The sequence below is a fragment of the Paroedura picta genome, chromosome 8 (genome assembly GCF_049243985.1).
Source record: "Paroedura picta isolate Pp20150507F chromosome 8, Ppicta_v3.0, whole genome shotgun sequence".
In the NCBI taxonomy this organism is placed as follows: Eukaryota; Metazoa; Chordata; class Lepidosauria; order Squamata; family Gekkonidae; genus Paroedura; species Paroedura picta.
The window spans coordinates 22005064-22017766 of NC_135376.1; the positions used below are offsets into that span (position 1 = coordinate 22005064).

Here is a 12703-nt window from a genome sequence, read left to right on the forward strand (position 1 = left end):
AATTTATGATCAAGGTTCAAACTAGAAACTGTTGCGCATTAATTTCTGAGACTGAGCAGAACTGGGATTACTGCCTCTGCCTCAAACTAAACAAAATTCTTTCAGAATACATCTCATTTCTTTTAGAATTTGTTTTCAAATCTGTGGACCTACTCAAATTAAAAAATCCCCAAAATAAAATATCTTACCTCCTTCCTACCTCTCAACTTAATTCAGTTTTTACACAGAAAGAGACAGAAGTTAGTGTGCTTAAAGTGTTTGGCTGCTATGTAAATATGCTCCAGAGCGTGTCTACTTTTCCCCTATTACATCCTGTGATAAAAAGCTAGAACATTTCCTTTACTTAGGCAGCCTCCTGACTGCCAAAAGTGGTCTGGACTCTGTGCCAACCACAGAATTCAGCCAGAAACTTTCTCTTTTCTACCCAGGCTCAAAAACTGAAACGCCTCCAGTTCAAAAACATCCCCCAAAAACTGGTTTTGCTTAATTCGGCAAGCATGTGTTCAGATCTTAAGCTATGTAATCTAATGTTAAAAAGGTGTCACTGTACATGCAATAGCAAAAGTCTTAAGTCCATTTTCTTTTTGTCTGGCACACACTCAGGAAGAAGAGCCGGTTTACATAGCATTTCTCTCAGATCAGGTGTGGGTTTATCCAAACCATTAGTGAAAACATGGCCTGACTATTTTATGACCCTTGACTTGCAATCTTCACCCCAGTGTCAGTTCCATTGCATCCCTTTTCATAATGGAAGGTATCGCCTGATGCAAAGGCGAAAGTACAAAGAGGGGAGAAGACACAGTTCATTTACACTTCCCTTGGTGCTTTTTAATTATGAACTGGGTACCTGAAAAGACTTCCAGGAAAGGGGGAATTATACTTCCCTTCCCTGTAACCCTCCCTCCCTAAGCTAGCTCTAACCTTCTCCATAGGTCCAGCTACTACTCTCCCCGCTTTTGATAGCTCCTTGTCCTGCCTTTAGATCCCTTGATCCAACTCCACTTCCTTCTTATCCCTGCTCCCATTCTGCTTGGTGAAGGTGATACAGGGGAAAAGTGGTCCCCTCACAAGGCCTTGGAATTTCCCCACTGTGAAACCAGGCCTTGCCTTGTGACTGACAAAGCCAAATTTGGCCACAGTTTTCCTGTGTAGAGGCTGCCAGCGGCAGGGAAGGAGGATATGCTGAAGATGGGGGGAGGAGAGGTAAAAGTAGGCTGGCTGATGGGTAAAGGACAGAATGCAGGAAAAGGCCTAATTTAAAAGTTATGAACCATTAGGAGGGCTTTTAGGGAAGGGAAAGAAGAAACAGTTGGGAAGAGAAAATGAGTTGTTTCCCACAAATTCCTGTGGGTACTTGATTACCTGTCTCTGAAAAGCCTCAAAAAGGTACATGGGAATAGAGATGGTTTACCCTATCATGCTCCTTCTAATTGTAGATGTTATGATGCTATCACCATTTTGTCATTTTAATTTTGCCAAAGGTTTACTGGATAAATAATATGCTAAAATAGTTAGGGTAAAGAGGATGATTCTTTAGGGTGTTAAAACATTCAGTTTTGATATATTTGGTATTGTAACATTTTTTAAACTTCTACTATGAAAAGATACTGCCAAGAATTAGCATTAAATATAGTCAATTAGAATCCTCTCACATCTTTAATTAATTTATACTTGTAACCATAGCAGACTGTATTATGCAAACAAAAAAGAGAACCTTGACCTCTTCAATATTTGCTTAACTAAGCCAACATCTGCAAAACCAGAGAATTATGTAAATATTATTGTATCATATTGGGTCAGATTCTTGCATGCCTTCAGTAGTATGGCTGCTGTTTCTGCATGGTCATTTTCCAGTGCTAATATCAGGACTGGGTATATCATGTGATAGAGATGCCCTCTTTAAACTGTGCTGAGTTGACAAAAGCAAGCTGGAACATTTAGCACGGGAACATGCACTAAGAAACCATATAGTTAACATAAACTAAGAAGAGTTTGCAACCCACTTCGAATCATGGCCATAAATCTTGGCTAGAAGTAACCATGGTTGCACTGATGCCCAAGGAACAGAAAGTATCAAGAAGAAAGGAAGTGGGAGACAAAGGGGTGCGGAAAGAAGAGAACATCCTTGGGAATTCTGTTCCTCTTTTTATGTTATTTTCATTAAAACCTTTCCTTATGGCTACTATACTGAAAAAAAGTTCAAGGATTTGAAAAGTGATACATCTGCAGCTCATGCACTTGACTTGTTTGCATATGCCTAACCATGTCAAGAATATACATTTGGCAGCAGTGTTTCTTTGTCTGCTACAGCTCTTAGTATTATCTCCATGTCCATAAACATTTCACTCTGGGAGGTAGTTCGAGGGCAAATAAAAGGCCATAAAACGTCAAGTTGAAAAGGACACTGGCAGATAAAAGACTTGCTTACATGCACGATTGCGTTTCAATTTGGTTTTGGGCTACATGACTTTACGGCACTTACCACAGACAACTGACTCCATGTTGATCTCAGAGGTTTGAATTGAATAACTATCTTTTCATCCAACTTCTGTTCTTTCCATTCTACCTCTTCATCGGAATCTATATCTAGGGCTTTTTCTTTGTAGTTCTGATACAACACAGCATTTTCTACGATACCACGAAAAAGAAATTGATTTGAGAAGATTTTCTTTGACATAGAAACAACAACATTATGAATATCAAACTCATAACCTGTAGACAAAAGTAGATTCCTGTTTGGAATGCACCACAGCATAACAGCTAGTAACAACAGATCACTGTAACACTAAACTGACACCTTCCACCCAAACTCAATATAGCATGTGTTCCTTGCTGAAGAAAATGGGAAACAATTTTATTTTCCTTCAACTTGTGTTTGTAAAAAAAATGACAGTTTTTTTTAAAGCTAAAGCTTTTTTAAAACTGAAAAAAATGGTTGTGTGCATTCTAAATAAGCAAAGTATTATATATTGAATGATCACTATTTATTTTTTAAAAAAATAGTTTCTAGTCCTGATGATGACAAAAAAAAGAGTGAAGAATATGTGGCCAAAGGCTAGTAAAAAACAACAACTTTTTTTCCCCTTCTATACAACTAGAGGGAAACACAAAAAATACATACAAGTGTTTTCAGTTTCATATAATATAATTTATATAAACTACTAAGTCCATCTTTTCTTGACTTAGTAGTCATGTACTATACAAACAACTGTAATAAATAAAGCTTAATGATCCACGAATCAGACGACACAGGTCTTCCTGTGTTGGAGGAAGGCCCCATCACTAACAGAACAGATCATTTTCAGGATCCGGGCCGCTTTTTTCCAAGGCTAAAGAAGCAGTGTTATTTTCCAGTGGGAAAGGTACTGTCTTTAAACGTACAATGGAAACTGCTATCTATTCCTCTCAGTTATTTTCCCAGTTCTTCAATCCAATAATCCTATGTATACAATGAAGCTAGTTCTACAACATACTACGGGATGCTCATATAGAACATATGGACTGAAATGACTGGGGAAACCAGTACATATATGTAGTTTACATGACAGCAAACTTGTGGTTTTAGATCACCATAAGAGCCTCCTGATTTATTTTTTTAGAAAATGTGTTTATTTAATCATATCCTGCCTTTCACCACATGAGGATCCACTGTTCAATCGTGATAAGTGTAAAGTTAGAGTGGTTCCCCAGTGGGACAGCCTTCCTCAGGAGGTGATTCTCCTTCCTTGGAAGTTTTAAAGCAGAAGCTAGATAGTCATTTTTTGTACTGTCCATAGAGTTTTGGCCACCTCATGAGAAGGAAGGACTCCCTGGAGAAGAGCATAATGCTGGGAGCGATTGAGGGCAAAAGAAGAAGGGGACGACAGAGAATGAGGTGGCTGGATGGAGTCACTGAAGCAGTAGGTGCAAACTTAAATGGACTCTGGGGAATGGTAGAGGACAGGAAGGCCTGGAGGATCATTGTCCATGGGGTCCTGATGGGTTGGACACAACTTCGCAACTAACAACAACAACAAGATAGTCATTTGACAGAAATGCTGATTCTGTGGATTTAGGCAGATTGTAAGTGGGTGGGCAGAAGGGACTGTGCCCATGCTTGGCTCTTGTGGCCCTTTCTTGTATGCCCAGGGAAATGCCAATAACCACTTTAGGGATGGAACGTGAATTTTCTCTAGGCCAGACTTGCCAGGGATTCTAAGGTTGTTTTTTTTTGGGGGGGGGGGATCATCTTGGGGATGGAATTGGGGTTACTGTGAGTGGTTGTGAATTCCCTGCATTCTGTAGGGGGTAGAACAAGATTACCCTCGAGGTCTCTTCCAACTCAATGATTCTAAGAAAAAGCCACCTATGAAAGTGGGTTAAGCTATATTTCATGTCTTCTGTAATACTATGCACTGTTGCTTAGGAGTAAGATACACTTAATTCTGTAATGCCTACTTATGTGCATATAGGCACAGGATCAGATCGTATGTCTGTGGTGCAATCCTTGTTTTTCCTTTATCAATTTGAATGGAAACAGAATTTGACCTCTCACTGAGGCCATCACCCACCATTTTTAATTTCTCAAGCCATATCCATTTCAGCTTGGGCTGAAGCCTCAAATTAATAAAGTGTAGGAAAATGCATTTCATTTGAAAATATATAATATTCATACCAACACATACTGTACTAGCTCCACCAAACAACTCTACCATTGTTCTGGTCAATTCACAATCCAAAATAAAGCACTAGCAATTTATAGCATACTAAAAATGTATTTTATCCTCACTGTTGGTAAAAGGAATACAACGGAGTTTCAAACTAAGAGAATAGGCATGGCAGTAAGAAACAAAATCAAAAATGACATTAAAAGTCTGTTTTATGTAGCAAAAAAGCCAAAAAATGCTAGTCCACCTTTTGGCAGAAGCAAATATTTAACAGTAAAGAAAGAAGGAGACAGGCAAAAGCAAAGTACTAATTTGCCCGGAAAAGCAAACAAAAACTAAGCATCTCCCATGAGAGTAAAAAGCAAAGTAGTACAAAAAGAAGACAGCTAATGACTATTATATCTCCAAAATAGCCTTGAGGATACAGAGAGAAGTGACAGTCAGAGCAGAGGAGATCCTCTTCACCTAAGTTTGCAGCAGAGATAAAGGAGCAACAGATCAACTTGATAAAAAAGAAATGACTGAATGGATTAGAGATGCATACAGTGTAGACTGGCCTATCCAAAAATGTATATATTTTGAGAAATTTAACACAATCATCATCAACTGGTAACCTCGTAACAGGTTTCTTCCACCCTGCCCCTGTAAGTTTGAACTGAAAGAAGCTTTTTTGCAACAACACAATGATCTCTGTTGAGTTGGTGCAAGAGTTTGCTTGTGGTATACAACTTATTTTGTTTTCTTCCGCATCTTATTTTTTGAAGCATCACACCACACAATTCAAAAGCTAGTTCTTACCTTCTCCATCAAATGTCCCTTGTCCTTTCAGCATTTTCTTCTACAATTATATTACAAGGAGAGAGATAAACAAGAAGGCAATGATCAAAACAGGAATGCACCCCCAAGTGAACACTACATGGCATAATCTAAGATTTGAATCTCACAAAACATTTGGTAACAAGCAGGTCAGACTGGCAGCTACCGTCTCAGCGGAGCTCTGACTCTAGAAATATTCTGACCTGGTTGGAGCTCTCCAGACCCCTCCAAAGGAATGCTCACGGCCACCTGCTTCCTTTATTGAAATTAATGGAGCAGCTTCGCAAATGGAAGAATTGCAGATGCCCATCAGATTAGATCACATGGTGAATTTTATTTATGCATAAATTCTTCCCAAAGAGGGGTGGGGGGAGAACACTCAGTTCATTTTGATAGAGTTTAGAAACATGCAGTGATTTCATTAGTCTGGAATCACATTTAGAGCTCACAGCATTCACATTAGAAACAAGCCAGGCTTGTCTTCTATTTCCTGCGCTGAGCTTAATATGGAGCAGCAGCTTCTTCACAGTTGAATTTGGGCCAATTACACACATTTTACTGATATGGGCTGACACGAAGTATAGAACAAACAAACAATGAATAGCGTCGTGGGAAGAAAAAAATCACAAGAGTCTAATTTCGCTACATGTCTTCAGAGTCTTTTGTCATAGAGTTTGTTGGAGTGGGCTGAGGCCAATAAAAGCTTAGATGCTGGTGTGCCAGCAAGCAACAGAGCAAGCGACAGCATGAATGAGATGAAGGTTGCCCAGACATTGAGAGAGCAACAAGAGGCAATGCAACACTGCCAGAACACCAGGGACTTGTACCAGCCCTTTAGGGAGAAAACTGGCATTGTGTGATGAGTTAAAGTAGCCTTTCTCAACTTTTTTACTGCTGAGAAACCCCTGAAACATTCTTCAGGGTTCGGGAAACCCCAGACTTTGTGCAATCATGTGGAATACGATTGGGAAGCATAGCCATGTCCAGGCCCACCCGTGGCCCCTCCCCTTCCCACTCCCTCCAGGCCCATCCTTGGCCATGGGGGGGGCAGGTTGACATGACCATCTATGGTCATATCACCTGATATACATCAGACTTTCACAAAACCCTGGTTGAGAAAGCTTGCACATGCTGTTTGGCACACGTGCTGGAGGTTGTCTGCCCCTATCTTAGTCTTTCACAGGTGCAACGGCAACATGGCTAACTCAATGGAACATGAAACTTCAAGACATGCAGCAGAACTTTTAAACTACCATGATTAAAAGCATTTAGGTACCGAAATGCAACAAAACAACTCATCAAAATTGCCAGGCTATTTTGAACATTCTTTTATAGACTCTTTTGTAGCTTCTGTTTATATATTGTTGATTGAATTACTAGAGAGACAATTCTAATGAGATTTACTTGGGAGTAGGTACTACTGAACTTAGTGAGGTATGGTGGTGACGGAAAGTACTGTCAAGTCGCAGCTGACGTATAGTAACCTTGTAAAGTTTCCAAGGGAGAGACATTCAGAGGTGGTTTGCCATTAGGGTGCAGGTCCCTCATGGTGACGAGCAGGGGATGAAGGGGGACTTATCAAGAGCAGGAGGGAGGCCCAGGCAATGTTGCCTCCGCTGGAGAGTTCGGCAACCCTATTTGCCATTGCCTCTCCTCCGTGGAGCAGCCCTGAGTTTCTTTTGTGGTCTCCCATCCAAATAACAACCAGAGCCACTCCTGCTTAGCTTACAAGATTTTATGAGATCAGGCCAGGCTGGGTGACTTAGGTCAGAATCAATGGAGCAGTATTCAGAATAAACAGATGGGACAGGGCTGTCTCTCTTAAAACTACTCCTAAATTCAGAATTGCTAATAAAATGACCATTTAGCAAAAGCACTGCTGCCAAACAATTACTAGGACGCTGCCCCAAGACATCATAGACATCACTGGCAGTCTTCAAGCAAAGGTTTGATACACACTTTTCTTGGATGTTTTAGGATGCTTAGGGCTGATCCTGCGTTGAGTAGGGGATTGGACTAGATGGCCTGTATGGCCCCTTCCAACTCTATGATTCTATGATTCTATAGTGAGGGGTGGTATATAAACTGAAAAAATAAATAAGCTCCTGTTTAGACATCTCACTATCAATTTTTCTAAACCTAACTTCTCTTACTGAAGGACAGCTGACATGCAAAAGCCATGTTTACTTCAGCTGCAAAACATCCACCTTCACATCACTTCATTCATTTTGTGGCATGGAAAATCCTTTGGGATATGTCAGATTCCTTTATCCACATAGAAAGAGACTGTGGCAAACTGAATAGAGTCAATAAACCTGACATCCCAAAGGCATACAGGCAAAGGACTACTGTCAGTTATTAATTCATCTTTTGGGACACCTGCCTTAATGAGTGGTTTTTTGAAGGGTCAGGGATGTTCCAGCCCTGCACTTCTCCTCCAGTTAGGATATCCATCCCCTGCTAGTCCTGGCCAATCTATATTCCAAGATCAATTGGTTGTGCAAATTGTACAGCAGGACTCTTTCTACCCATACAGTAAGAAAGTGTCCTGCATTTTGAAGACAGACACTGAGAGCCAGTTTGGTGTAGTGGTTAGGAGCGCGGACTTCTAATCTGGCAAGCCTGGTTTGATTCCCCACTCCCACATATGCAGCCAGCTGGGTGACCTTGGGCTCCCCACAGCACTGATCAAGCTGTTCTGACCGAGCAGTGATATCAGGGCTCTCTCAGCCTCACCCACCCCACAGGGTGTCTGTTGTGGCGAGAGGAATGGGAAGGCGACTGTAAGCCACTTTGAGACTCCTTCAAGTAGAGAAAAGCGGCATATAAGAACCAGCTCTTCTTTTCCATTTTTTTTTCATTCCAGTTCAGCATGCAAGCACTGCAGGAAGTATACTGATTTGATTTAAAAGTGATATTTGCACAAAAAATGTTCACATCAAGATATAAGGATGCTAAGCAAGTAATGCTTTAGGAAAGGATTATACAGAAATTTCCAACAATACAAGGTTTGGGTGCGCTTTGGTGAAAGCAACACTGGATCCATCCAGATATGAGAAAACTTAGTTCAAATCCCCATCAGGGCCAATTTTCATTTTATCTGGACGCCATGGGTACTACGCACATTGATGTGTGGTGAATGTAGAAAAAGAGATGCATATCACTGAGTATTTGAAAATGAATATCAAAGAAGCTATAGGTATTGTGATATTACAGATGTAATATTAAAGGGGGGGGGAGAGAATTCAGTGTTCTGAATAGGACAGTGAATCTCAATGGCCAATGTCTTATCTGTGTTTAGACTGTAATCCAAGGGAAAAGTTTACAAATCAAACTATTTCCAAAAAGTTGATAAGTTCCAAGACGGTCTTCCCCATTCCTAAATAGCTGCCATTGCTGCAAATTATATGATTACAGCCCTCAGATAAACTTCTGCAGAGGACATTTCTCTCTACTCTACCCCAAATCCAGAGTCACAAACTTCTTTCCTCTTCCATTTTCACAAACATATCCCATTTTCCAAAGGAGAGAGGAAGTGCCCTGGGCAGACTCCTACCCTCTTCCATCATTTCCTAGCTGAACCAAATTTTTTCCACCAGGTGTGAGCCAGTGCAAGGGAGGCAGAAGACATCAATGGTAAAAGGAGTTCTAATTCCTTCATTATCTTTTCCCTGAGTACAGGTGTGCACCTCCAGACAAGAAACAGTACTTCTGAATAAAGAATACACATACTAACCCTCTCTTCTCTTTGCCCTGTGTGTCTATTGTATGCTTTCAGATGCACATTTTTCATTCTCACTTGACAGTATCCACTACAGCAAACACAACGGCACACTTAAAGTACTTTGGTAGGTAGCTTTGCTTATGGGATGGCTTTAAGCAAGTCCATCCTGCAAGACTGTACTATGTAAATCAGAAAAACAGCCATGATGTTGATGAAAAATAAAATAGTGTCCACTTACCTTTATTCTTCCTAAACTAGAAAACTTTTCCTTGTCTTCAACCACTGCTTTCAGCACTGGCTGGGACATTCTGTTTTTCTTCTTAAAGTTGGCTGTACTGTCAAACTCAACCCCGCTCACAACGGCTCGCCGATAAGAAGTGGACCTCAAACCACGTCTCAAAATCCCTGGACTATCCACATCACCATCTGCTGCTTCATCTTTCCCAACTACCAAAGGCGCATTAACGGTCTCCACCATGCTGTGAACTTTAAGAGCCCTCCTGTTCAGCTCCCCATTTTGGCCACTGTGTTTGTGGGCTCCTTTTATTTCGGAAGCCAAACTCTTAGGAATGATCTGTTGCTTCCCCACTTTTAAGGCAGCAGGACTATTTGTGCTCAAAACCACAGGTTGTGCTTCATCCTCATTCAATGGCAGTCTTTGAAGAGGTAGATGCTGCTGTTCAGAAGGAGGAGACAAGCAAACAGGTACCTTCTCTGGAACTTTAGAGGGCTGGCTTGGTTGAAAAGCTGAGGCAATGCTTTTGTTGCTGTTTGGTGAAGGTGCGTTTTCTGTGGAAGAAAATCCAAGCCTTGATGTGTAAACCATTTGTTCCTTCTCTGGGCTAAGCGATGAATGATCAAAAACCCTCGCTGGATGAACCAGTTTGCTGCCTGCTGAATTTAGAGAACCATTTGCTGTACAATTTACAGAATTATCTGAAACTCTTTTCAGGATCTGAGATGTCCTGCCAGAAAGCCCAGGGGAGAGAGATCTGCTCTCTGGAAGTCGCACCTTCCCATTTGGCACTGAACTCAGGCTGTGGCTAAAATGCAAAGGATTCTTCTTCACAGATTTCTTGTCCACAGGAGTAATGGTTTCAGTAGGCTGAGTTAAAGTGAACATTTCCCTGTCTTCCACAGGGAAATCTGTAAAGAGTACCCCAGTGGAGCTCTGATAGGACTGGGGCCTGGGTTTGCTCTTGGCATGCAAACAGGCCTGGTGGGCTGTCCTCCTTTTCCACAGGGGTGTAACGTTATTGTTTGAGATGTCCACTTCATTTTGGCCGTCCATAATCCAGTGCTAGGGTCAACCCAACATTGAGACAGCAATGGGATCTGTCCTTCTTAAGAAGAAAAAATAAAAAAATTAATCATTCAGAAGCAACTCACAATCTGAAAACTCAAAATTTACTTACAGGAAGATTCCATCTATCCCCATAAGAACAATACAATTCAAAGCCTGGCTTGACAATGATAGTAAAGAAATTTAAACTTTTTTTTTTTAAGTAGAAAATGCTTTCCAAGAATAGTTCAGCACACATGGCTGCTGTCATGGTTGCCTCAGAAAAAGAGAACCTCAACAGCTAGGGTTTGGTGTGTGGGGGTGTTTTTTTTTTTTAAGTGGGTCAACTTCTGTTCATGAAAGAGATTGTGTCATGTCACACAAAACTTTCCATCAGTCAGACAGGTGAAGAATTTCTTGTATTATCTAATGGCCACGCAATACCTAGAAAGGGTGTTTCACTATGGGGCTCAGAGAGCTAATCTAGAAACAACCACAATCTGTTGCAATTCTTTCACCCTGCATATATAACCCCCCCCCCCCCCCCCGTTTCAGCGCTCTTTACTTCATGCTGAAAAATCTGGACTTTGGCATCTGGTGACATACCATCCAGGGCACTCTCCAATTTCCAGCAAGGGTGGTGTGAATGAAGGATCTGGTTCTGGGACTGAAGCTGCTGCTTTAAAATCCAGGCTGCGACCCAATAAAGCACAGCCAAGGGCTTCTCTGCATCCAACAGGATTGCTGCGGTTTGCTTTGCACGCAGACCGCCCTGCCCTATCACCAACTGCTTTCCAAAGTCTTCTGTTTTGAACACCATCTGCCGCACTTTGCAGAAGGCGGCTCGCCCAAGAACCACAAAACCCCGCAAGGGCAGGGAACCCCAGGCACGCGTTTCCTTAGGGCCGCGTCCTAAACAGCCCTAAGACACATAGCACGGCCGCATCGATTTGCACTTTTCACACACGCACACATTTCTGACGGCACCAGCCCTCCGCGGCAGGAATCTCCAACAGCCCCCCCCCCAAGCAAACGTCCAAGAGGTCGCGGGACCGCCTGGGCTTCCCGGCCACAAGGCTCCATCTCAGGAGGAGGACGAAGGTGAAAGATCTGGAAGGCTCGCAAGGTGGGGACTGAAACTATGCTTGAACTGGACCGCGAGGGCCCATCTGGTAGATAGGGGGTTTCGTTTATCAATATTATTAATTATTTTCTATGACTGCTGGAGGTATTTATTTATTTATTTATTACTGTTATGTCGGCTAAAAGCCTTCGAGGGTAAGGAGGGCATCCCCCCTCCCTTTCTCTTAGCCGAATTCTTCTTTCTCCGGGGGGGAGGGCAGGGGGGGGGCTCCACGGGCCGAGGCGGGGACCGGAGCCGGGGCGAGTCCGGCGTCCTCCTTTGCCAGGCAGCCCGCCGGGCAGACCTCGCTTCCTTCCCCCAAGAGGCGGGGGAAGCGGCCCGGGCGCTGCGAGCCGCCCCAGAAGACCCGCTCAGCCCTCACTCACCTCCGGCCGTGGCCACCTGTCGCTTCCACGGGGCTCCTCGCGAGTCACGGCGCCCGGCTGCAACCCGACCTCTCTCCGCGGCTCTGCCCGGCCCCGGCCGCCCCGCCTCCGCCGAGCCCAAGCGCCGCCCCGAGAGTCCCTGCCGGCCCGGACGCCGCCTTCTTCGCGAGGGCCCGGCCGGGATGAGACGCTCCGTCGGAGGGGAAGGGCCACGTGCAAAGTTCAGCCCGGCCGGGCCCTAGGGAGGTCTTCCTGCCCGAGGAGGAGAGGAGGAGAGGAGGAGGGCGTGCCCGCGGAAGCGCCCGCCTGGAAGCAGCTTTTGTGGGGCTGGAAGGGGCCGCTGGACTCCAGTCTTGTCATTGGTTTGCTCTGTTTAGGGTTCCATGTGTGGACCGCCCCTCCCCAGTGACGGCCTGGAGGTGGGCTACGGTAGTTGTGTGCATCTAAAACTCTAAAAAGACAATAAAATCAGAGTCCAGTAGCACCTTTAAGACCAACAAAGATTTATTCAAGGCGTGAGCTTTTGAGTGCTTGCACTCGAAAGCTCACGCCTTGAATAAATCTTTGTTGGTCTTAAAGGTGCTACTGGACTCTGATTTTATTGTGTTACTACAGACCAGCACGGCTACCCATTTGAATCTAAAAAGACAAACACCCATAAAATGCACAAGGACTTTCGTTTTAAAAAAGCAACCGCTAGGCCTTGTCCACCAGATAAAGCAAGGG

The 12703-nt window shown here is 43.3% G+C and overlaps 1 protein-coding gene across 3 annotated transcripts in view; it reads right to left on the reverse strand.

Annotated features, from left to right (window-relative positions):
- ARHGEF26 (Rho guanine nucleotide exchange factor 26) overlaps positions 1-12397 on the reverse strand; it is a 67774-nt gene extending 55377 nt beyond the window's left edge. Inside the window, exons 1-4 of one of the 3 annotated variants that reach the window (XM_077348639.1) lie at positions 11978-12397; positions 9425-10526; positions 5445-5484; positions 2483-2628 (exon numbers count right to left, since the gene is read on the reverse strand). In XM_077348639.1, coding sequence (XP_077204754.1) covers positions 2483-2628; positions 5445-5484; positions 9425-10477 — 1239 coding nt within the window. In that variant the 5' untranslated portion in view covers positions 10478-10526; positions 11978-12397. Of the gene's footprint in view, positions 1-2482; positions 2629-5444; positions 5485-9424; positions 10530-11074; positions 11180-11977 lie in introns of those variants that run through there. The other 2 variants (XM_077348638.1, XM_077348640.1) reach the window with 2 other exon arrangements.
- Between the last annotated feature and the right edge of the window lie 306 nt (positions 12398-12703).